At 46.9% G+C, this 26,235-nt stretch overlaps 1 protein-coding gene across 4 annotated transcripts in view; it reads left to right on the top strand.

The window, feature by feature from the left end:
* Window positions 1–22,010, top strand: part of Olfml2b (olfactomedin like 2B) — a 41,301-nt gene extending 19,291 nt beyond the window's left edge. Inside the window, exons 4-8 of one of the 4 annotated variants that reach the window (XM_048810136.1) lie at window positions 1,244–1,420; window positions 7,125–7,356; window positions 9,383–9,907; window positions 20,212–20,388; window positions 20,940–22,010. In XM_048810136.1, the coding sequence (XP_048666093.1) occupies window positions 1,244–1,420; window positions 7,125–7,356; window positions 9,383–9,907; window positions 20,212–20,388; window positions 20,940–21,541 (1,713 nt within the window). In that variant the 3' untranslated portion in view covers window positions 21,542–22,010. Of the gene's footprint in view, window positions 1–1,243; window positions 1,421–7,124; window positions 7,357–9,379; window positions 9,908–20,211; window positions 20,389–20,939 lie in introns of all 4 variants that reach the window. The other 3 variants (XM_048810134.1, XM_048810135.1, XM_015491920.2) reach the window with 3 other exon arrangements.
* The last annotated feature ends 4,225 nt before the right edge of the window (window positions 22,011–26,235 follow it).

Genomic DNA, 26,235 nt, shown 5'->3' on the forward strand with positions numbered 1-26,235 from the left:
CTGGGACATTAGTAACATCTTACCATGCTGCAGATCTGTGGCTGGCCATGTCTGAACTTTACACTTCCCATGTCTATCTGTTAAGGATCATGAAAAGCAAACACATCCTGTATTTTGCATAGTTGCTTCCTCTACCAACCTCATAAACAGGGCCCAGAGAGCACCACATCAAACATTTTAGATGCTCATGGAAACCTTAGTATAGAGGCCAAGATTGGAAGGTGTTAGAGCTCAAGGTAGTCAAACTTCTCTAAAAATAATTCCAGGAGACAGGAGTTGACAGTTTTCCTATGATTCAGATCCTATTCAGTGTTTAACTTTGGCCGGATGCTGCCTCTGCTGCCCCCAGCCCACTCTTGCTTTGCTCTGAACTCACTAAACCTCACTCATAGAATATAGGTAGTCTGTAATCCAGGGAAAGAACCCCATGAGCATTTAGGTCCTTTTTCTCTGCCATACTGCACTTTAGACACTTGGAAGACACTCGCCAGAGTTGGTTGACTGAAATGTAGCTTTGGCCCTTTATGGTATGAACCAGGTCTGAACGGGGCTGATATGCCAAGGAGGGGTGGTTTAGGGAAACTTCCTATTGGTGAATAGAAAGGTTTGAAGCTAGCCTATCAATTGTCTATGTAAATGATACTAAAGCTAGAAAATAGTTTGTGCTCATTAGAATAGCAAACTGAGTAGATTTTTTTGGCCCCTCTTCTAAAATTGCTTGGAAAATCTTTAATTGAGCAACTGATTCACATGTGCAGATGAATAGAGGTTTGTTGTAGTGTTCTTCATCAGTGGGTAAGGCAGACTCTACAAATGACAGGAAAGGAGCCAGGTCTCCTAGGAGTGGCAATGCTATTATTAGAAAAACAATGATGGATGGGGCTGGGGATGTGGCTCAAGCGGTAGCGTGCTCGCCTGGCATGCGTGCGGCCCGGGTTCGATCCTCAGCACCACATACAAACAAAGATGTTGTGTCCGCCAAATACTAAAAAATAAAAATATTAAAAAAAAAAAAAAGAAAAACAATGATGGTTTGGGCCATATTTCCAACAGTTGGACATCCTGTGCCCTGCATGGGGCTGGGCACACTCTTGGGCTGCAGTCACTTATTGGCCAATTCCTCAGGAGTGTTCTCAGGAGTCTCCATGTCTATTGTGTATCTAGGCTCCGTGGCTGCTGGCTGCCTCCTGCGTGTCTTAAAACACTGTAACAGATCCTCTTTTTGAATCTTCTCTCTTCCCAGGAAGTTTCTAAAAACCTCACCAAGGAAAACGAGCAAATCAAAGAGGACATGGAAGAAATTCGAACTGAGATGAATAAGCGAGGCAAAGAGAACTGCTCTGATAACATCTTAGACAGCATGCCAGACATCCGCTCAGCTCTGCAGAGGGATGCAGCGGCAGCCTACGCCCACCCAGAGGTACAGCCCCTGCCCCTAAGGTCCTCTTCTTACAGCAGTGGGGGTATGATGCTGGTATCTCTCATTTGCCTAGAGCTTTTCGGGGTTCAGTCCTTTAGCAGTCATGGTCTCATTTCATCTGTACTTAGTTCTGTAAGTGTACTGGGCAGGGGATGATCCCATTTACTTAACCCTGAAGCCCAGAGAAGTTCAGTGAGTAAGTGTCGAAGCCAAGACTCAGATCAGGATCCCTCCAGTCCCAGCTCCATTCTTTTCATTATACCCATCATGCATTTGTGATCATTGACAGATAAGGAGGACATACGTGTTGCCTAGCATGGAACCATACAGGCTCATTCTGCTGTCCTGGCATCATTAATAACATCTTCTTTTCTTCTCAGAAATGTCCCTGCTTGGAAATGATAAATTACATGGTTCCCCCATTTACGAAGGATTTAGTTATTTACTACATACTTTCACCACTAACTGTGTGGTCTTCACCGCAGCTCTGGAAAGTAGGCCAGGCAGAGGTCAATACCCCACTATCTTGCAGAGGACACAGATCCAGCAATGTTCCTTATCTCCCTGGCTCAGTTGGAAAGCAATGGCAGAGCCTCAAACCTCTATTTCTTCCCATCCAGTTCTGTCGCTAGTATGAAGCTACACATTTGGGAAATAGAACACTGTCTTAGAAAATTTGAGTGATGCCAAAAGACCTGCTTGCTTAAAAGTGCCTCTGCATTTAATGCCTATTTCTTTTGGCTCCAGTTACTACCAAGTTATGTTTATGTGCTAATGATTAAATGCAATGTACTGAGTTATCTACTAAATTGATTGCCAAGGAACAGGCATTAATTTGGAAAATAACCTGAAAGTGTGGAAGGGGAAACAAGTAAATTTTGGTGGTAGGACTGGAAGAGTCCTGTGAGTAAGACATGCTGTTAGCAAAGCTGGTCTGGACAAAGTTTTATAAAAGGGTCTCAGGGACAGAAACACTTCAGGGAAGCCTTGCTTACTGGCTTAAACTGGTTACCAAGAGTCAGTGGTGGATGCACACTGGTGCCTTGGGGATAGGTGTGTCCATGAGGAAATCGCTCTGTGGAAAGTAGGTATGGGTATGGGTTGAGCAGGGTCTGGGTCAGTTAGATTCCCTGAGCCAGTTCCTCTGTGTGTTGTGACGTGAACAAGGTTGGGAAGTGTGTTAGCTTTCTGTTAATGCAACAAAAAACCTGAGATAATTGACTGAAAAAGAGAAAAGATTTAATGTGGCTCACAATTTCAGAGGTTTTAGTCCATGGTTGGTTAATCTCATTGCTTTGGGTAGGGAGTATGTGGTACAATCTCCTCATAGTGGCTAGGAAGCAAAAGAGAAGAAGACAAAGAGGCTTGGGGTCCCAACATCTCCTCCAAGGGCATGCCTTCAATGATCTACCTTCTTCCCATCTCTCAAAAACACCATGGGCTGGGCCAACTCTTTAACACATGGTCTTTTGGGGGACACTTAAGATTTGAACTATAGTAAGAAGCCTTGTTTTTGCAGGACTTTATGAATAGAGAGGAAGGAAGGCTGGGTATGTGGGCTGAGAACTTTAGGGTAAAGAAATTCATCACAGGGCTTCAAGCAGGCCACAGCAAAGGGTTTAGGGAATCTTGGTCACATGTATACTGGAGGCAGGACAGCAGGCAGATTAGGTCTTTGAGGCAATAAGCCCTGAAAAAGAATGGTGCCTGCACCTCCCCGATATATAACCAAAGTAAAAACAATCCCAAACCATAGAATAATTATAAGGCAGGGCAATAAGTCTTGCTTTGCCCATGATGACTACTTTGGTGATTTTTTGGAAATATCATATTCCTTCAGAAATTATTTTTATTCTCATTTTGGGGTGTCCCCAACATGCTGACCACTAAGCATGTGTTTAGTCTGCTCGGTGGGTCACCCCTGAGTGGGCCTGAGCTTGTAATGGAAGAGCCACGGAAGAGCCAGGGGACTTTTGACAAGGGGAATGGAAGGCACCTGCTTATCACATGTGGAGCCAGAACCTTATCCCAGTTCATCTGGCCTCCCCAGCCACCAGCTGCCCAGGGGAGCCAGCATTCCTGACCATCTCTAGCTTCCAGTTTCCCAGTCGGCTAGGCTGGAGAATTTATCTGTTGTCTTGATGACACAGTATGTGGTATGCTCAAGGAACCCAGCTCAGATTTCCTGAGGGCAAACAACAAACCAAATCAAACACACTAAACTCTTTTTCTCCTTGCTCAGCAAAGTCCTTCCCCTCCCCAAATTCCCATTCAGCACACTGCTGAAGTTAGCACAATCCACCCAAACCAGACGGGCGGGGTGGTCAGGGGAAGTGGTGAAGAAGACCCAAAGGTAGGATCTTCCTCTCCCTTTGCAAACCTGTCTCTTTAGTGAACCCCATGCTGAAAAGGGGGTCGATGGATATGGTTGTTTATTTTCAGGGTTCTTGCAGATGACGTCAGGGGTTTCTTGGAATGGTGAGTGGTCAATTTATAGGAGGCCTCTCTTCAACCTAGCCCCTGCCTAGAGGGTTGGCAGGGGTTTGGGGGACTGGAGTGGAGAGGGCAGGGTGGGAATGGGAACATCAATGCCAGGAGTTGAAGTCATACAACAGCCTCTTGGATTAACAGAGAGGAAATCAAAGCTTGGTTGGAGCAGCTGCCGCCCAGTGCAGCCTGTCGCCAGTGAATCCAAGGAAATTATATGTTCCCTGGCAAAGGCTGTCCATGGTCTTGCTCCATCTCCTTGGCTGGAACAAAAAAACTGCAGTTCCCACCCTTGCCTGGGAGCCTGGAACTAAAGACAGTTGCTAGCGTTTGCCACGAAGAAATGACAACCTACTTTTGCAATGCAGAGGGAAACCGGGGCTCGGCAATTAGATACCTCTCTGGGTCTGAGTCAGGGGATGTGGCTGGGGGCCTCTTGATAGCCTCCCAGACAGCTCTTTCCACTGGGAAATGAGGGGTCTCCCAAGTCTGCTGGGCAGTAGCCAGACCATGGCCCTGAGGTCACGGGGATGTAAGGGAGTTTTTGGATGGCAAACAAATGGTCCTGTGGTCACAGCTGTGGGTAGTGTGGCTCAGAAAAAGAAAGAGTGCAGACCCCAAAGCTATGGGCCTATTTGTTGGTCATGTGATTTGATAAGCACCACTTCCTCAGCCCCTTAATTAAATGATTTTCAACTAAACTGCTAAATGACTCTGAGCCTCTGTTTCCTCATCTGTAAAATGTGGATAGCAATAACTACTTTGCCCCGTGATGCTGTAAGGGTTAGAAATAATATAAAGGGTCATAGCCGTAATAGGTGCTTACTGAAATATCATTATCAACGACCAGGTGTCCACCACACCTCTGTATAAGGTCACTTCATCATCAAGAACAGGGACTTAAGGGAGGGACAGGTAGCTGGAGTCGGGGCTGCCGAGGGCATGGTCAGCATGGGGGCCTCCTTCTTCTGGGAAGCTCTTTGGCCCCAGCCAGGGAAGGCTGGCAGAAAGGTGTCTCTTGCATTCCAGGAGTCTGTCGCCACTGCGTGCCAGGAGAGAGAGACACAGGCATGTTTGAGAACTGCCATATCTCTTGCACCATCTGAGTAAACTCTTGTCACAGGAAAACAAGAACAGACTTGGAGGTGTGGTTGGGAATAAGGACTCTGGGTTTCTCCAGGCAAAAATTTAAAGGTCAAAACAGACTGGTTTTCTTCCTCCTGTGCAAAGTGAAGAAATTGGCTGTGGTGGTGGGTCCCTGCAGTTAATGTGAAGTGGCTGAGGCCCTATTCTGCCTCCAGGCATTTGCCATCTGGGACATAGGTTTTATTTCTTCATGGGCTCTGTGGTCAAGGAGGATTTCACCATGGCCCAGAATTACAGGGTCTAGAGGAGTTCACCTGCCTCCTCCTGGTAAAAAGGGGGAGGTTTTGATGGCTCATGTGATAGCAGGAAGCTACCTCTTCTTTATTACCTGTTGGAGTCCTTGTGACAAAAGATCTGGACCACATTCCTCTCAGGTTTCCACACTCTCCTGAAGGAGCCATGCCTCTCAGAAGCTGGACTCCCTGAAGTGAGGCCCTGACTTTGAGCCCAGCTAGATCACAAGCCTTGTGCCCATTGTCCTTTGCTTTTTAAAGTTAGGGGACTATACTCCTGGGAAGGGAATATGACTGAACAGCCTAGTGCAGGACTGAGACCCTGCCCTACTGTGGACACAAGAGGTCAGTTCTTGCCAAGTGCAGCGGCTCACACCTGTAATCCCAGTGACCCAGGAGGCTGAGGCAAGAGATCACAAGTTTGAGGCCAGCACGGGCAACTAAACGAGACCCTGTCTCAAAATTAAAATTTAAATAAGGCTGGGTGTGTGGATCAGAGACAGAAGCACTTGTCTAGAATGTGCAAGGCTCTAGGTTCTATCCCTAGTACCACACACACACACACACACACAAGAAAAGAAAAAAAAAAAAAAGAAAAGAAAAAAGAAAGAAAGAAAGAAAACAAATAAAAACAATAGAAAAGTTTGTTGTCATTTCACAAAGAAGAGCTCTGGAGTCAGTCCACAGCTGGTATGGTTAGCTCCAAGACATAGTGATTTCCATCCTCCAGAACACCCTCGTGATCACAAGGGGATGGCTGTTCAGTTCCAGCCATCTTGTTCACATGTTAATCCAGGAAAATGAGGAAGAAAGCAAAAGATGCCTCCCTACTTAGTTAGCACTCCCTTTTAGCAACTCTTCCGAAAGCTCCTCCAACCAGCTTCTTCTGCCTATACCCCACTAGTGAGAATGTCCATGTCCATAATATTGGGTATCTGTTAGGATTTGGGTAATCAATTAGAAATCTCTGCCACAAGGAGGAAAGTGGGGTCAGAGAGGAAAGATTAATTCTGAATGAGAAGGTCTGGGCTATTTCCTGGGAGGCCTGGGATTTTAGATGTCTTTAGAAGTGGGTAGATTTTAGTAAGTGGCTATATGTGGAGGGACATGGAGAGGGGTTGGTAATAACTTTCCAGATAGGAAGTAAAAAATAGTCTGAGCAAAGACCCAGCTGCTCAGGAGAGCTTAGGAATTAGTCAACTGACTAACCTGGAGTGTGGGTATTGGTGGAGTAGGCAAGAGAAGAAGTCAAGGACTTTGGACTTTGTTCTGTATGCAGTAGGAAGTGTTCGGGGCTGGGGAGTGACAAAGTTGTCGGGTACCCATTCTGATAGCTATAAAACCATTCAGGCTTCATCCGGAGACAATGTGCCTGATGGTCTTCAGGCTTCCTGTCCCATCTGGGTACCCTCCCCTCGCATTTGTCTCTCTGGAAGCAACTTAGGGCTAAGTTACCCAACATCCCTAGGCCAGAGCTGAGAGTAGAACTGGGTTCTCTGGGCAGAGTAGCACTGAGGTCAGAGACATCAATTCCACAGCCACGCTGCTGCATGGGTTCAAATCCTGCTTCTACTACTTACTTGTTGTGGGATCTTGGGCAATTTTAATGACTTCTCTGTGCCTCTGTTTCCTAATCTGTAGATGAGCATGATAAAAATGGGCCCTACCTCTCAAGGCTAATGAGAGGATTTAATTATTTAACATTTCTAAACACATATATAGTACTTAAAACAGGACACGGCTCTTGGGGAGTGTTACTGTTATCTCTCTGGCTTTGCCCCCACCTAACCACTCTGTCTCTGACCAGTGACCTGACCTTCCCTTGTGTCCCCTCTGAGGAGCAGTATGAAGAGAGGTTTCTGCAGGAAGAAACTGTGTCCCAGCAGATCAACTCCATTGAGCTCCTGCAGACTCGTCCCCTGGCCCCACCTGAGGTGGTGAAGCGGCAGCGACCCCTTCACAGGCAGGTCCATCTGAGGGGCCAGCCGGCCTCCAAGCCCACCGTCATCCGGGGCATCACCTATTATAAAGCCAAAGTCTCTGAGGAAGAGAATGACATCGAAGAGCAGCGTGAGTTGGGGCCAGCAGGGAGGGAGCTGCCATTTGGACCATGTGAGATGGAGCCACACACACCTCCCACAGTCTGGATGACTGCTGTGGCCTCATGCTACAGGGTTCAAGTTACCCAGAATTGTGGTGCAGTTCTTTATAACTTACTGAGTAGTCTTGGGCAAGTTACTTAACTTCTCTGAGCATGTCAGAATGTGGCTGAGCTGGAAGGGACTTCAGTGCCCTCTAGCTTAGTCCTCCCTGTGCGCAGATGAGAGAAACAAAGTTTGGGGGAAAGACTCGTCAGAACCACATGGTAGGCTTCCACCACCTGTTTCTCCCTCCAGGGCCTTTGAGCTTGCTATCTGAGCCTCCAGAACCTCCCCGTTTGGATCTCATCCTTATTATTTATTTATATTTTAACAGAAAATAGCTTATCCCTCTCCTCATCATTTTAATCTTGTTTCCGTAACACTTCCTCTTCCTGTGTTCTTCCTTGTCTCCTGCCTCCTCCTGTCCTTCTCTTGTCTCCTTTCTATTCCTTGTCCCGGAGTTCCCCAAAGGCCTCCATTCTTTTCCTCAACCCAAGCGAGCTCCTTCCACTACCTGGTCTATGCTGCGGCCTCCTGGGTATGCTCCCTCCTTTGGTCTTATCCTCCATCCAGTTTATTCTCAGTAGCTGGCAATCATTTGGCTCATTCTGAACTGTGTTTGGGTCTTTTTATTCTTGTTGGTGTCGTTATTGATTTGGGGGAGTTCTTTAACGTATTCTGGATGTAGATCCTTTGTCATCGTATGTATTGCAAATATTCCCCACTTGGCTTGCGTTTTCAGTTCCTCTTTCCTTTTCTTTCTTTTTTCCCAGTGATGGGGAGCAAACCCTGGGCCGAAAGCCTGCAGGCCAGGCAAGTAATTGACCACTGACCTGTGCCCTCAGCCCTGCTTTTTCAGTTCCTTAAATGGTGCTTCTGAAGAGTTCATGAAGTCTGATTTACTGATTATCTTTTTTGCAGTCTTTGTAGCCTCTCTAAGAAATCTTTGCCCTCCCATGTTTTGTTTCTGCTTAAAACCCTTCAGCCTGTTCTGTTTCACTTACAATAAAAATTAAAGTCCAGGCCGGATGTGGCAGCATGTACCTGTAATCCCAGCTGCTCAAGAGACTAAGGCAGGAGGATTGCAAGTTGGAGGCCAGCCTGGGAAACTTAACAAGACCCTGTCTCAAAAGAGAAAAGAAAAAGGACTGGTGATGTCATCAGTGGTAGAACCCCCCTGAGTTCAATCCCCAGCACCAAAAACACACAAACAGACTGGAGTCCGTGCACAACCCCAAGCCCCATGTGACCTGGCTCCTGATTCCCTGTGACCTTGCTGTCCTGTTAGTGTCCCCTCCACCCCTCTGCCTCATTCTCTGTCTACCTTGCTGCTCCTGCACTTCCGCAGGCATGTCTACCCTCAGGGTCTTTGCACTACTGTTATTTCCCCCTGGAATGCTTGGCCGGGCCATCTCCTCTTTCTCCAGAACTCTGCTCATCCCTTCGTCTCAGTGAGCCCCATCTGACCACTGTATTCATAACTGCAGATTCATTCCCAGTGTACTTGAGCCACCTTACCCTACTCCCCCTCACAGCACCTTTAAACTGCAATCGATCCATTTATTTATTGTCTCCACTACTAGACAGCAGAAGCTCACGAGGTCAAGGGTCTTTATCTTGCTCAGTGTTGTTGGATGTGCCCTTTAAACACTTGTTGAATGAATGGACTGGATAAATAATGTCCTGCTGGTTATCAGGGTTCATAGCCTCCACCAGGGACCCCTGAGTTCTGGGTGGAGTTTAGCTGCAGTCTGTTCAGAAATACTCTCCAGGAAATACAGTGTCCTTTTGTCAGTGTCCCTTATCACCTTCATCTAAAATCCCAGCTAGGGTCCATCTCCAACCAAGCCACCATGTTGAGAAAAGGAGTCCCTAAACTGGTGGGTTTCACTTGCTTTTGGCCGGTTGTTTCTTACCCCAGGGACCAAATTGACCTTATATCTGTTCCATAGAAGATGAACTTTTCAGTGGTGACAGTGGCGTGGATTTGCTGATTGAAGATCAACTCCTGAGACACGATGACCTACTGGCCAGTGCCACCCGGAGACCGGCAGCTACCGGTCATGCCGCTGTTGTAACCACTGACCTGAGCACCCAGACGGCACCCCTGTCCTCAGCACTGCCACAGGCCTCGACCTTAGCACCTGGCCTCACGGAGCCCACTCTCCGGGCCTCCTCTGAACCACTCTCAACCACTCTCCAGGCCACCTCAGTGTTTCCAGACCACATGGGGGAGCTACCTCCTACTCAGGTGCCACCCACCACTGTGGCCCACACAGCCACCCAGCAGCCTCCAGTCTCGGCTTCTCTGGCAATGGCTCCGGGAGACGTGTTTGTGGAAGGGATACACACAGTCCCAGTGCTTCCCACTACAGTCAGGACAAACTTCCTGGAGAAAGATGTAACTGCTGGGCAGGGCGCAACCCTAGCCAGCCCCACCCTGAGCCCTGAAGAAGAAGATGACATTCGGAACGTCATAGGTGAGTTCCTCCTATCTGGCCTTGGTCTCCAGGATGGCTCAGGTAAAAGACTGAGCATGGAAATAGGTTGAAAGAAGAGTAAGAAGCCAGATGGTCAAAGATCTTCATAAAGAAAGGCAAGTGGGGGTGCTGGGGTTGTGGCTCAGTGGTAGAGCGCTTGCCTAGCATGTGTGAGGCACTGGGTTCGATTCTCAGCACCACATAAAGAAATAAATAAAGGGTCACCAACAACGAATAAAATAAAAAAAAAAGAAAGGCAAGTGGGGTATTAGGGATGTAGTTCAATGGTAAAGAACCCCTGTGTCAACCCTTGTGCCACAAACAAACAAACAAACAAACAAACAAAAAACAGGTCACCAGATTTGCAAAAACAAATCCAAAAGGGAAGTGGAATTATGTCTTTGGCCAATAGTTAATTTTAACATCCAGGGTTTATGAATTTAAAATGTGCCAGTGACAAGTTCAGAATCTCCTTTCCAAAATATATGCATAAATGAATACAGCCAATATCTCGTCTTTATTAGTCAGTTTTATAGACATTTATCAAATAGACTTTGTGGTGAGTATTAAGGTAGTGCAATTAGTGAATAAAGTTTTCTACAGTAATTTTACTTTATTTTATTTATTTGGGACTAAAGATGAACCCAGGGGTTCTTTACCTCTGAGCTACATCCCTAGTCCTTTTTATTTTTTATTTTGAGACAGGGTCTCGCTAAATTATCCCGAGTCACTGGGATTACAGTGCACCACCACACCTGGCATCTATAGTAATTTTATCAGGCCTCATTATGAAATAGCAAAGGATTCTTACTGAGGCCAGATCCCAGAATCATAGCAGAGTGGGAGCAAGAGAATAATCGGTACGATGGGCCCTAGTGCAAAATCCCACGAACCCTATCCCTTGTGAACATGGAAACATTGTGGTATCATGTGACAAATGCTATAACAGAGAAACAGGAGAAATGAAAAAATGAAATAGGAGACACTTATTGGTCTGGCTTCTAGGAAGACCAGGGAATGTTTCTAAAGGAGGCATTATTTGAACTGGGCTTTGAAGGATGAGTAGAAGCTTTTGATGCAAAAAAGGGAAGTCTTCTGATAATTAGGTCTAAAGGAGCTAGGTGTGTTCCAGAAGCATGGAAGTTCCATGGCTACAAGACGACTATGAAAACAATGAAACAGGAGAGTGAGGTAGGAGAAGGAAAATGGAGTAGTTACACATATGTCCTCCAAAAGACCTAAACCAAATATTTATTAAATCACCACTGAGAATCACTAAAAACTGCTAACGGATAATAATGTTGTCAAAATACTTGTGGAGCAGGGTGCAGTGGAGTACATCTATAATTCCAGGGACTTAGGAGGTTGAGGCAGGAAGATTGCAAGGTCAAGGCTAGCCTGGGCAATTTAACAAATCCTGTCTCAGAATAAGAATAAATAAGACCTGGGGATGTAGCTCTGTGGCAGAGTGCTTGCCTAGCATGAATAAGGCCAGGGATTCACCCTGGGGTTCAATTCTCAGTATCTCTCTCTCTCTCTCTCTCTCTCTCTCTCTCTCTCTCTCTCTCACACACACACACACACACACACACACACACACACCAAACTTGTTGAAAATACACAGTTTGCCTTATACATCTGTTTTCCTTCTCCCCAGTTTCCATTTACTTGGCAGCCTTGTTCCCAACCTGTCTTCAGAATAAGATGTGAAGATGTCAGCTTCTTGTAGACCCAACGTAGTGGAAGGAGCACCCACCGGGAGACACACCCCTGGGATGGCCTGGTCCCTGCCATTGTGTAACCCTGTTTAAATCCCTGCCTTTTGTTCAGAACCATCACTTACATCATTATCCTGGTGTTCTGCTAAAGTTTACCACACCCTGATATAGAAGGGATTCTTATATTGGGTAAAAATCCCAAAGTACTGGCAGAAACAAGGACACAGGAATAGACCCCAGGGCAAACCCTCATAAATGCTGGCCTGGAGAACATTGAGCAAGAAAGCAGTTCTGGGCCGTAGAGGCTGGAGTGGGAGCAGGAGAGAGTGTTTTTGTTGTTGTTGTTGCTTTTTGTTTTAATTTTCCTTCAATGGTAGGAGCAGCTAACGAGAGCAGAAGGCTGATTCTCCACTGCATGGATAAGTTTTGTAGCTCTGGGTGCTTAATTTCTGCAGCATGCCTTGGGGTCTGAATAGAGGCTCCTACTTCTACACAGGCTCTAGGCAGCCTGGATTTCAAGCTTCTGGAACCACAGTCCTTTAGTCTAGCATACCACCCCTACTTTGCCATGGAGTGAGCTCTGCTGGGCACCCATACCTCTACTCTTGAGCTTTCTATCAACCTTGGATAGGAGGGCAGTTCCTGCTGGTATTTAGAAATCTGCTCTCATGGCCCCTCCACACGTAGACTGGACACTCATGGTATGGACAGGCTACAGGTGGGACTCACACACCTGTCTATTCTCAAGCCATGGGTTTGAGCCTGGGAGCCTCTTTCTTTGGAGATGCACTAGCCAGGAGGGACATTCCCCATTATCTCAATAACCAACCTCCATCCTGGCTCCCAATTCCCACCCTTACCCTGTCTGTTTCTTCTAGGTTTTGTCACTAGTGGGCTTTTCCAGTGTAACTTCTGACTTGCACCTTTCTGGGGTTCTTAAGACTCTGCCCCCTCCTGATGGGGATGCTGATGCCCCAAAAGAAAAACCTTTATCTTAGCAGCTATTTACTTGGGAGCTGGGGACTAGGGATACATATTTTCTTTTAACTAGAAAAACTGTCAGGCGGAGAGGATTTTAGGCTCATTAGCCAGCAGTGTTTCCCAGAATAGCTGGGGTTTTTGCCTCTGTGTTTACTCAGAAAAAAACTTGGATGTGACCCAGGCGTGGTGACACATGCCTATAATTCCAGTGACTCTAGAGGCTGAAGCAGGAGGATCACAAGTTTGAGGCTGGCTTGGGAAACATAGTGATATGCTGTCTCAAAATTAAAAAATAAGAAGGTCTGGGTATGTAACTCAGTGGTAGGGCACCTCTGGGTTCAGTCCCTAGTATCACCATATCATTTGGCTGAAACAGACACAGGCCACTGACTTCCTGCTGGGGGAAAGCTGTTTGATGGCAATTTTGATTTTTGAGCTGCTTAAGATGTGGTTTTAAACAGGGCTGCTTTTAAAAGGCACATCTTATCCCAGGGTTTCCAAACCTGATTTTGTGATGTTGTAAAATGCGTACCATTATCCTCAGAAGAGTTGTAAGATTTTAGAAGAATGTCAAGCATAAGGAAATAAGAAATTATTCTTGGCTGAGCAAATAAGCCTTTGGTGGTAGCATTGCTCAAGAACAGGGAGAAGAAAGATGCTGTCAGAGACAGGAGCCAGAGCTGTAGGAAGGAGTGATGACCATGGAGGTGGTGCCCTGCTCACAGCCTGGCTTGGAGTGGATTGCTTCAGCTGCTGCAGAGGAATAGAACAGTTGAGCCATGTGGCCATGACTTGGCACGTCCTAGGCCTCATCAAGGATGATTCCTGATGTGCTTTTTAGAAGGAACTGGTTTGGAGAGGGAGCAGGGAGTGGGAAGGAGCAGACAAAGAGGACAGTCATCTTAGGACAATGCAGGCAAGAGCCTGTCTCATATTTGCATCTAGGAAAAATCATGATCTGTAAAGAATGTCTCCCCCACAAAGCACAGAGCCTTAACAATTCCCAAGCCTTGGCCGGCCACTCTGGCTGCAGTGTGAGATGGCCAGGCCTGCTGGCCTCGGGTCAGGGAAGCTGCTCCGTGGCAGCTGGAGAGGGGATGCTGATGTGGACTAGGAAAGTGCTTTCCAGAGACTCCAACTGTGGAGTCTGCCCAGACATTTTCCCTAATCAGTTTCTTTAAGTCCTTGACAGGCAGGTCCCTTCTGAATCCACAGGAACCCTGAAGGCTCCCCTAGTCTCACCCCTCAAACTTCTGGAAGCTTCAGTCATCTTAGAACACGGGGGCTACTAACCCTAGAAGTAAGACGAGAGCCAGGCATGGTGGCACATGCCTGTACTTCCAGCAACTTGGTAGGCAAAGTCAAGAGGATTACAAGTTCAAATTCAGCCTCAGCAACCTAGTGAGACCGTGTCTCAAAATAAAAAATAAAAAGGCTGGGAATGTAGCTCAGTGGTGGAGCATACCTGAGTTCAATTCCCAATACCTCAAAAAAAAACAAAAACAAAAACAAAAAAAACCCCAGAAAGTGGAGCTATTCTTTATAAACGAATATGGATCAAAGTCTAAGCCTCTGGACAAGGAAGGAGTCTACTCGTAATGTCTTCTGCCCATGCCATGCCAGGCTAGAAAGATCCAGAGGGAGTGAGACATGATCCCTTCCATAGAGGAGCTAACTGCATGGGAAAGGCCACAGATGGCTAAAGGGGCAGAAATCAAGTGGCCAATGCATGTGGTTCCCTCTCCAAGGGTAGCCATGAACTTACCCAGCTCACAGGACAGAGAGGAACCTGAGGCAGAGGTAACCGTGGGAGTCACGGGTGGGCAGGGCAAAGTGAAGGCAGCCAGGTATATGCTCACAGACTGGGATGACAGGGAGAGGGGTGAGATTCCTGGGTACGGAACCAGGGCCAGAGGATGAGGGGCATAAGAAGTTAGGATTTCATTCTAAAAGTGGTAGGGAGGGGTCTGAGCATGGAAACAATGTGCAGATTTGATCAGTTGTTATAATGAGCACTGGCGATTGTGTGTCAGGATATCAAGAAACATTCTGCCCCAGAGGCTGCACCCAGACTTGAGTATGGACCAACAGAGAAATATGATTTTAGCTGAACTTAGTAGTGCACACCTGTAATCCAAGCGACTGAGGATGCTGAGACAGGAGGATCTCAAGTTTGAGGCCAGCTTCAGCAACTTAATAAGACCCTGTCTCAAAAAATAAAAAGGGCTGGGGATGTAGCTTATGGTTAGAGTGCCCTGGGCTCAAACCCACCTCCCTGCCCCATTGCTGATACATGCAAGTAGGAATGGGCAAGAGATTTACTTTAAGCTGGTAATCTGAGGACCAAATTTACCCCATAATGTATTTTTACCATCTTAAATTTGAATGCCTTTGGGACAGCTGTTCTTCCAATTCTCCTTTGTCTATTGCTGCAAGTTGGTCTCATGCTCTAATTGGCTCAGTTCTGCCTGGACCCTGGAGGCAGCTGAGTTTGAGATCTCTGAATAGAGGCAGATGGAGGAAGTAAGAATGGCAATGCCAGAGGGGCTGATATGCTAGGGTAGGGACCTTGGACTTCACAGGTTGGTTGGAGATGGTGAATTATTAAAGGTTTAAGCAGATGTCCACCAGAACAGCAGCTCAGGGATTATGGGTAGAATATGTCAGAAGAAGGCAGAGATGAGCTAGAGATCAACTAGTATAAATGGAGTGAGCCAGGCCAAAGTCAATGAGGCCCCAATTAAGTCCCAGAGGTGGAGGGGAAAGGCTGAGAAGTGAAGAGGAGAGAGAAAGGATGCCACTCATTGACCATTAGGAATGTGGGTGGAGAAGAAGGGGACATCAGAATGACCTATACTTCTGGCTTGGCTAGTGTGTAGCATACCGGGCCTTTCTAGGACAGGACACACAGGCAGAGCAAGCTATGAACTGAAGCAAGTTGATTCCCACTGTACTGCATTAAGTTTGAAGAACCAGGAGGACACCTGGGAAAAACAGAGTAGGCCATTGGATGTCTGATGCTCAGAAACAAGACCTGGCCTGAGAGTCATCAATAAGAACTGAGCTTAGCCAATGAGGGCACAGGGCTGAGAGGAGAGGAGGCTGGCAGTGGAACTTGGAGATTGAAGGAATAACATCTGGAAGGTGGGCAGAGCCAGCCCAAGAGCTGGAGATGGGATGGTGAGGGAAATGGGTGGCCCCAGGAGAGAGTGGGGTATGGAAGACTAATGGGGTGTGGGGAGATAACTCTTGGGCTGGGTAGGGGGACTGGAGGCAGCCTCTGACCCGAAGAGAGGCTTGACAAGAACCAGAGGATTAGAGAGCTTCCCTGAGGGACAGTGCCAGGTGTATAGGGCAATAGTCTAATTGAGCTGAGGAGTGCACAGGTATCATGAGTGACAAGGGGGATACCCGGCAGAGAGGCTGGCCAGGGGGGCTCACATCTGGGGGCAGGGAGGGGAGGAATGGGTCTTGTTTGTTGATGTATTTTTTTTTTTAGGATACTGAGATTCAAGTGGGTTTTTATGCTGAAGGGAGGGTTTCTTCATCTCAGACCTTGGTAACATTTGAAGTAGGGCCAGCTGCTTCACAGGACTATTGATGGGTAAGCGAGTTAATACACAGAAAGTTTGTGGTCAACGTTATCCATCACCATCATCTTTGGCAGCTCTGCTTTGGGGAAACCTAAGATGAGTCACAAGACAGCACCATCCTTTCTCTGAAATTCCTTTGAACTGCTTCCCATGTTTCTGACATTAACCTTGAAAAGGCGTCAACATACAGTTGTCTTCTTTCCAAGGCTGACAATCTCTTGCCAAGAGTAGGAGCTTCTGCACTGCCCCAGCCTCTCACAGAATGGTGACGTGTCTGACCTCCTCCCTGGATTCTGTCTTCAAATCCTCTGAAGCTGCACCAGTGCTGGCTGGTGTTTGCTGTAGTTCAAAGCATGTGGAAGTGTGTTCTATGCTCCCAGGTATTAGAACTATGAGGCTGTAACCTCTTCCTTCAGAAATCAGGTTGCCTCCCTGGACCCCAGAAGTTGACTCCATTTGTATTAGTTTCCTGTGCCTCTGAATTATAACAAGTTTAGTGGCTGAAAAACAACAGAAATTTATTCTCTAACAGATCTAGAGGCCAAAAATCCAAAATTAGTTTTGTAGAGCTAAAATCCTGGTGTCAAAGGGCTGTTTCCTTCCAGAGGCTCCAGGGGAGAATTCGTTCCTTGTCCTTTCCAGTTTCTGATGGCTGCCAGCCATCCTTGGCTTGTGGCCACAAAACTCCAATCTTTGCTTACAGTTATCACATTGCCCTCTCCCTTTTGGTTGTCAAATCTCCCGGTGACTCTGTTAGAAGGATCCTGTGATTGCGTTTACATATCCAAGCTAATCTTTTCAAGATTCATAACTTAGTCATAGCTACAAAGTTCCTTTTGCCATCTAAGGTCATCTAAGGCCACATTCACAGGTTCCAGGGATTACAGCCAAGATATCTTTGGGGGACATCACTCAGCCTGCCATACCTTTATCAGGACAGATTCTCCAAGCACTCTGGTAAAATAGGCAGAGCACATATATTATACTTGTTTTACTGCTGAAAAGGTTAAATCTCTGTTATGGAGACAACACCAACTTTGGAATTAGTGGCAGAGCTAAGACAGAAGCCAGGCCATTGACTCCAAGCCTGGGCACATCTATAACTCCACATGAGCCCATGAGAGTCTTGGTGCTAGCCAGGTGCAATGGTGCACACCTGTAATCTCAGGAATCAGAAGGATCACAAGTATGGGGCCAGCCTGGGCAACTTAGGGAGACCCTGAACCCGCTCAAAATAAAAAATAAAAAGGGCTGGAGATATAACTCAGTAAAACATTCCTGAGTTCAATTCCAAGTACTCTCTCCCCCCACCCTCCCCCCCAAAAAAGAGGGAGAGCCTTATTGTGAGACAGGATCTTGAAAGGATTTGAGGGGATGCCCAGAGTGGTTCAGGACATTAAAAAACAAAGCAAAACAAACAACAACAACAACAAAAAAAACAGGCTTTCGGAGCCCATTAACATTTTCTTTGTCTGGTCAGAGAGGTAGCATGGCTGTGGCCACCCCAACAGAAATACTTCACCTCACATAGCTGTTTGTGGGGCTTTGGGACATGGCTGGCAGGCACCTCTGAGTCAGGGAATCGATGTTTTACTGGACTCTGCCAGGAAGGGGCACATGAAAGTGCCCTTCCTGGCAACGGCATGCAAGGGCTTACCTCAGTGCAGGGAGCACAGCTTCTCCACGGGCAGCCAGGGCCTCACTTAGTGCCAGAGAATGAGATATTTTTCCATCAGGCGCCACAGGCAGGGCTCAGCCAGAGACTTCTGTTTTATTGTCTTGAACAGATGAGCTCAGTTGTGGGGGGATGAGGCATTGGCGGGTAGGTTCTGTTGTTTGTCATGTGGAGACTGAATCTCTCCTCTCTCTCTCAGAGTAGGACTCAATAAACCCCACACTAAGCTGCTACACCCTGCCAAGTGCACCCAACTGTGGGGCCTGCCTGGAAAACAATGTTCATCTCATTTCTACCCCTGGCTGCCCTTGACCCAGTGCCAAGGGCACAGCTGCCTGCCCCCATCCTGCCAGCTGGATGTCTTGGGCTCCTAGCTCACATCACTTTTGGATGAACAGATTGGAGCAATTTGGAAATGGGGTGGCTTGGACTCTAGAGAACCCTGAATTCAAACTATAGGCCTGTGGTACTTTTATTCCAGGTGAGTGTCAAGAACCAATTATTTGCTGGGTGCAGTGCCACACACCCATAATCTCAGTGACTCCAGAGGCTGAGGCAGGAGGATTGTGAGTTAGAGTCCAGGCTAAACAACTTAGTGAGAACCTGTCTCAAAATAAAAAATAGAAAGGTCTAGGGATGTGGTTTAGTGGTAGAGCATTTGTCTAGCAAGTAGAAAGCTCTGGATTTAATCCCCAGCATTGCCAAATAAATAAATTAGCAAAAGAACCAATCACTCTCCTCACTGTTGTTCTTCTGGTCTTCCAGTCTTGATGGCCCCAAAGTCTTGCTGGTCCCCACTGTTAGAAGGGGCTGAGGAAGCTTTGGGCATTCATCTGCTTCTCCTGCTGCCCTCTTGCTATCTCCTCCATTGCTCGCTTGTGTGGGTATGGAAAGATCAATATGCCCTTAATCTCATATGTGATTTCAGTCTCATTCAAGGATATGTTAAATGCTAGTATTACATATTAAGCATTGTAGGCTTCCAACTTGGTCTGGAACCCAGTATAGTTTTAGTGACTTTTTAAAGTCTATCCTGGATACCAAGCCACTCTAAAAAGTCATTAAGAAGGATATTGCTGAGTTCCTGTTTCATTAAGGCAGACTTGAACTCTGTGTGTGTGTGTGTGTGTGTGTCACACGCACACATGTGTATGCGTGTGAGATCCTGGGGATTGAACCCAGGGCCTCATGCATGCTAGGCAAGCACTCTTTCACTAAGCTCCATCCCCATCCCTCAAACTTGAACTTTACAGGAGGTTCCTACATCCACAGTAAGCACTTTGTGAGGGGACTTGGTGCCCTTCCCCTCCAATTCCCAAGCAAGGGGCCCTGGCATCCTGCTGCCAGAGTGACAGACATGGATTGGGGATAATGCTCTAGGATCTGGTGGGTGAGCCTCAGGAATGTGAATACCCACGTGTGGGGACTGGTCCCAGGCAGCTTGGCAACTTAAAGAGCTGATGTTCCTTGTTCCAGTGTTCCTGGTTACACCCAGCAGAGTCCTCTCCTCTTCTCACATTTCTCATGTGATGCAGTAACAGTGTTACTGTGTTAACATGTGATGCTGTTACTGTGTCACTGTGGTGCACTCACTCAAGTATCAGCCCATCCACTGGTGTCTGTGAAGTGACAGGTGCTGTGTGTTCTGGGTACCAAGAATACAATAAGGAAAGACCACAGCCCCTGCTCCCTTGGTGCTTACACTCGGGTTGGGGTGGGTGCTGTGGGAGGAGAGAGATGCACAGGCATTGTGGAGATCAAGATGGCACATCCTGTCAGGCAGGTACCTTCATGCTGGACATGGTGGTACACTGTTGAAATCCCAGTGACTCAGGAGGCTGAGGCAGGAGGATCACAATTTCAAGGCCAGCCTGGGCAACTTGCAAGATCCTCTATCAAAGTAAAAAATAAAAATGGCTGGAGATGTAGCTCAGTAGTAGAGCACCCTGTTTAATCCCCTGAACCACAGAGAAAGACACATTCGTGGCTCTGTGGGAGCAGCATGGAATAGAAGGATAGAAAGGCTTTTCAGAGGAGGGTGTAGAGCCAGAAAATGACTTTGGATATTAGGTCCTTGAGGAATAGGATCAAAAATTGAGAGAATAATAGGAGCAAAATATGGTGGCATGATAGTAGCCCAGGATGGGGAGAGTGGATGGTTTTGTAGGAGAGTGTAGGACAGATAAGGGGCATCGCAGCAGATGTCTAGGGTTAGGTCATACAGGGCTGTTAAAGGCTGCCAAGGAATTTAGATCTGAGTGGAAGAGCCAACAAAGACTTCTGGGGTGGATCATTATTAGATGGTCCCAACACTTCCATCCACCTCTTATCCACCAGGAAGGTGCAAAGACACCCTGTCCACAATCACGGGGCCGACCACTCAGAACACATATGGGCGGAATGAAGGAGCTTGGATGAAGGATCCCCTGGCCAAGGACGAGCGGATTTACGTCACCAACTATTACTATGGCAATACCCTGGTAGAGTTCCGGAACCTGGAAAACTTCAAACAAGGTATATGTGATGGGTCCAACTCAGGTACCTCTTCCTTGCTTCACAGTCCTCTGTTTTAATCACAGCCAGACCTCTTTGAATGAGAATGGTGACATCTTCTGATGGCAGAAGGGCCTGTCCTGGGAGGTGGTCTCCCACACTGCCTCACAAGCTTTACTGTCTCTCTTCTCTCAGCTCAGCTGCTCCTTTCTAGCTTCTGGAACACAGGATGACCTTGAGTCTAGTCCAGAAAACAGTAGCAAAATAGTTTCCCTTTCCTATTGTCCTTGAGAGTTTACAAATCACATTGAAATATGTTAAGCACCCTGATTCTTGATATAATCCAGTAAGACAAGTGGAATTTGCTCTTTCCACATGACAGATGAGGATTATCATCAGATGAGATAATGTACAGGATATTTAAGCAGCTTTCTGTACAACACTAGAAAGGGGCAGACCCAAGACTCAAACCCAGGTCTAAAGATCCCTAGTTGATAACTTGTCCCATCACAGAGGTTGCCCTGTCCCTCTGCAATACTGCCCTGAAGCCTCCACCTTCTTGCTACCCACAGGTCGCTGGAGCAATTCCTACAAGCTCCCATACAGCTGGATCGGCACCGGCCATGTGGTGTACAATGGCTCCTTCTACTACAACCGGGCCTTCACCCGCAACATCATCAAGTACGATCTGAAACAGCGCTATGTAGCTGCCTGGGCCATGCTCCATGATGTGGCCTATGAGGAGGCCACCCCCTGGCGGTGGCAGGGCCACTCAGACGTGGACTTTGCTGTGGACGAGAATGGCCTGTGGCTCATCTACCCAGCCCTGGATGATGAGGGCTTCAGCCAGGAGGTCATTGTTCTGAGCAAGCTCAATTCCGTGGACCTGAGCACACAGAAGGAGACCACGTGGCGCACAGGGCTGCGGAGGAATTTCTATGGCAACTGCTTTGTCATCTGTGGGGTGCTGTACGCCGTGGACAGCTATAACCAGCGGAATGCCAACATCTCCTATGCTTTCGACACCCACACCAACACACAGATCGTCCCCAGGCTGCTGTTTGAGAATGAGTATTCCTACACTACCCAGATAGACTACAACCCCAAGGATCGCCTCCTCTACGCCTGGGACAATGGCCATCAGGTTACCTACCATGTCATCTTTGCCTACTGACACCCTTGTCCCTGCAAAAAGAAGCACAGAGGGGCCACTTGCACCTTGTGTGTGTGTGTGTGTGTGTGTGTGTGAGCACGTGGACGGGTGTTGTTTAAAAATATATATTATTTTGTATAATATTACAAATGTAAAATGACAGTTTGGGTCTATTTTTTTTATATGGATTGTAGATCGATCCATACGTGTATGTGCTGGTCTCATCTTCCACAGTTTATATTTTTGTGCAAATCAACTTCTCCTTTTGACCAGTAACCACCTTCCTTCCTGCCCTCCACCCCTCCAGCTCCCAGGTCCCAACAGTGGAAAGGTCTCTTAGTCTGGCTCTTGTGGACAGACTACCAGGAGTAGGAATGAAGGAGGCAAGAAAGAAGTGCTCAGTGGCGGGAAAAAAGTTTTATGTATTGGAGAAGTTTTAAAAACACAGAAAAATGCTTTTTTTTTTTAATAAAGAAGAATTTTAAAATCCTCCCCGGTGTGTTTTTGTTTAGCAGGAATGTGTCTTGACAGGTGTTGGATCCCTCTCCCAGGAGGAGGTGCTACTTGGTGTAATCCACAAATGTTCTCTTGCTGAATGGACTGTGTCCAAGTTCAGGTCCAAGGGACTCCTTCTCCCCTCTGGATGGGGGTTTTTCTCATGGGGGATTTGGAACGAAGTGACCTGTGTTCTCTTCAATTTTGCAACACTGATTCCTTCATTTCTCTTCTGCAGTCACACCAGATTTTTTGCTCTTACTGTACTGCTTTTTTTTCCTGGTCATTTTATCCAAGATGTGGGAACCTCTTTGTTTTTTAGTCATTTTTCACGTTGTCTGGCACTGTCAAAAATGTAAAGCTGGGTGTCCTCACCATACCTTAAGAAGCTTTTAATCAGTCAGTCTCTCTTTGTCTCCATAATCCTGTCCTCTGCCTCATTTAAAAAATTCCATTAGCCAGGGTTTTCCTTTCCACCTTTCCATCCAGGAAAATGACCCATTTCTGAAACAAGTCCTCTGAGCAGAAGAGAAGAACCACAAGCCCCTCCCAGTGCAAGGCTAAGCTCTGTATAGCCCTGGGGGTGGGATTTTTTCCTCTCCAGTACACCCAGCAGGAGACAGAACACCTGAAGATGCTTTGACCAGCATGGCCTGAGGTGTGTGTGGGAGGAGGACAGAGCTTGGGCATGAGGCTTGAAGACAAGCGCATCTCTGTGCTCACGGCCTCTGCCTAACTTTGGGGAGCAGCTGCTACCTATCCTTCACAGACCTCAGACTTTCTCCCTCCACCTGCCCACCAATGCTTGTGCTGCTCAAGTTTCCCCAAAGGGTAGATGGCTTCCCATTCCCCCCCCCCCCCCATTTTCAAATAATAAATATGCAAATGAATATACTTTGTCTTGGGGCTGTTTGGGTCAAATTTGACTGAGCAAATGCAAACCGTGGTCTGGTTTGGTGGTAAAAGAAGGGTTAGAGGGAGGGAAATGGTAGGTTCAGGGTTCAGAAAGCATTTGATGGATACTGGGGTAGTGGAGCATCTCATGTCCAGAAGTCTTACCCTCCTGAAGCCCTGGCCTTTCTGTTGGGACCTGGGTTGGAAACTATAGCAGAGACCCCAGCCCCAGTCTGGCAGTGCTGCTCAGGGGAGTGAATGAGGCTCCCTGGGGAGTTGCTGGGTGGTAGGGGGTGGGAATTACATTGAAATGGAGATATTATCTACACCTACTTACTTACTATATATCTAAGATGATATATTTATAATTGCCAAACTCCCAGACTGGACTATCCACCCCTCCCAATGGACCTCATTGCCTGGTTGCCCAGAGGCCAGCCCAGCATATTCTGCTCTTTACCACCTATGTTTAACCTCCAGCTTAGGTGATCCTGGGCTGGATCCAGACTGAGAAGCCTCAAGTGGGAAGGAGTAGTGTAGGGACCAGGCAGGCATAGCCCCTGAGCCAAAGGGAGCAGTCTGCGGACTACCATGGCCAGGATCTGCTGGCCCAGGTCAGAGGCCTTAATAGTCACCCCTTTAGTGAATGTCATCAGGCTCCCACCTGTCACCTGTCACTCTCTTATTGTGGAGCCTCTGAATCTCCTTTAACCCTCTTTGTAGGGGTCCTCATTTCCTGACCCCTAGTTAGGGAGTCATATCAAGGAACTCCTGCAACTTGGAGATCAAATGACTATACTTTGTCTTGAGGTTGTTTGGGTCAAATAGACCCAAACTGGGGGAAGCCACTCCAGTTTGACTGGGTGAATTAATTGTCTTCAGACCAAACCACCTGCTTCAGATAGGTGAGGAAACTTCCAGTGCCAACCACAGGCTATAGGGAGAAAGATGAGGGAGTATTATGGTTTGGATATGAGGTGTCCCCCCAAAATCTCCTGTGTTAATGCAGGAGATAAAATGATTGGATTGTAGGAGTGATGACCTAATGGATGAACTGGTCCATTTGATGGATTGATGATTTGAATGGACTAACTTGGTGGGTCATAGAGGTCATAGCCCCACTCTTTCTTCTTCCCATCACTATGAGCTGAGCAGTTTTTCTATCATCTCTCCTCTGCTATGATGTTCTGCCTCACTTTGAGCCCAAAGCAAAGGATTTGGCTGACCCTGGTCGCAACCTCTGAAACTGTGCACCCCCAAAATACTTTTCCTCTTCCAAGCTGTGACCAGGGCCTGAAGCTGGGTGGTCAGAAAGTTTTCCCTGAACAAATCCAGGGCTTCTCCAAGCAGCTTTCTCACCTTAAACTAAACTTGGAAAATATCAAGACTCAGAGAATGAGTTTCAGAAGACTGAAGCATTCCATGCTGGGCCAGGTTGTATTCCGTGTGCTGCTGTGTGTGTCAGACCTGAGGCATGGCCTCTCCTTCCACAACTCTGTCCTCACCTCTAAAATGAGGGGGTATTTCCCAACTCTCAGACCTTCTAGCTAAGCCTTTTTCAACTTTGTAACCCTGCATGTAACTAGGGCATTTTAGTTGCCCAACACGGATGGAAAAGTATACTAGTAAAGTACCCCAACAGTATAATTTCAAAAGTGGAAAAAACATTATGAACCATTAAGTCTTTCCTCCTTCTTCTCCTCCTCCTCCTTCCCCTCTTCCTACTCCTCCTCCTGCTTCTCTTCTGAACCTTATACACACTGAGTCTCTATCCCTGAGCCTCCACCTTTTAAAAAAAAATTTGAGGGTGTCATTTAGTTGCCTAGGTTGGCCTTGAACATGCCATCCTCCTGCCTCAGCCTCCTGCATAACTGGGATTACAGGTGTGTGTCACTGCACCCTGTAGTCCATTCAGTTTTATATTTATTTATTCATTCAACAAATATTCATGAAATTCCTATTGTGATTACTGAGCGAAAAGACAGACTCTTTGCCCTCATGAGCTTTTGCGCGTGCGCACGAGTGGGGTGGGGAATACATTATGCGTGACGTGACAGGTAGCAGTGACATAAAGCAGGGAAAGGACCCAGGGACTCAGAGAAAGATGGGAAGGGAGTGTGCTATTAATGTAGGTCAAAGAAAACCTGTGTGACAGAGGACTTTTGGGCAGAAACAGAGCACAATGATTGAGGGACTGGTGAGAGGAAGTGCATGACAGCATGTGGAACAGCAAAAAGAAGGAACCCCAAACCTGCAGAATCCCAGAAATCCTGCAGGCAAATGGTGAGGCTGGTGGAAGCACCTGCAACCAACCAGGACAGGGACAATGAGAAGGTCTACTCTGCTGCCCCTTAAAATGTTAACACACCTGAACCTTGTTGGGCAATTGCAATGGGCCTTCTTCCACTGTGAAGAGAGAGATAAAAAAGGATGTTTGCTACAGCGATGTTTCCAAAAAAATGTCTCCTGGGCCTTAGCTCCCCTACTTGGCATTCGTGCAAACTTAGATAAATCCCTTAACTTCTCTGAGTCTGGTTGTCATTCATAAATGAGCCTCACTCTGCCTACAAGGAGGGTCAATTCATGAAAGATTTGAGTGAGGGGCACAAGTAAAAATAAATGAAAAGCAATGGCCATTATTATTGCCTAAAGCTGAATTGCATTTTTTTTTTTTTTAGTATTAGGATTAAACCCAGGGGTGCCCAGGGGTGCCCAGGGGTGCTCTGCCACTGAAATATATTCCTTGCTAAGTTGCTAAGGCTGGCTATGAACTTGTAATCCTCCTGCCTCAGCCTCCCCAGCAGCAGGAATTTTATGGTCATGCACCACTGTACCTAGCCAAATTGCTTAACTTAATTTCCCCAAACAGCTCCTCCTCTGGACTTCCTTAATGGTCTCCCGGTCCCCTGAGATTCAAGATAACAAGCCCTCTTTTTATTCCCCTCTCCCTGTGTCTCCATAACAGCATTGTGGGAGTTGGTAGTGCCCTTGTGGACAATTTCCAGCTCTCCTCTGTTCTGGCTGTGTGGTCTTGGACAAGACCTTGAACTTCTCTGAGGCTCATTTTCTTTCTCTTTAAAATGTGAGTAATGGTAATGCTGAGATGATTAGATTATTATTTTTTTAGATCTTTTTGTTAGGATTTTAGATTTTCATTCAATTTCATTTAATGTAGATGTTTTTGGTACATTTATTCACCTGTTCATTCTTTCTATTGTATAAACAGAAAAAAATAAAGTAAGCAATGTGGGGGGCCACCCCTGAGCTATTTGAATAGCCTCTACTCCTCCTTGGAGCCAAGGAGTTTTTGGTCTGGCATTGCAGGT

Source organism: Marmota marmota, unplaced genomic scaffold (genome assembly GCF_001458135.2).
Source record: "Marmota marmota marmota unplaced genomic scaffold, marMar, whole genome shotgun sequence".
Classification (NCBI taxonomy): domain Eukaryota; kingdom Metazoa; phylum Chordata; class Mammalia; order Rodentia; family Sciuridae; genus Marmota; species Marmota marmota.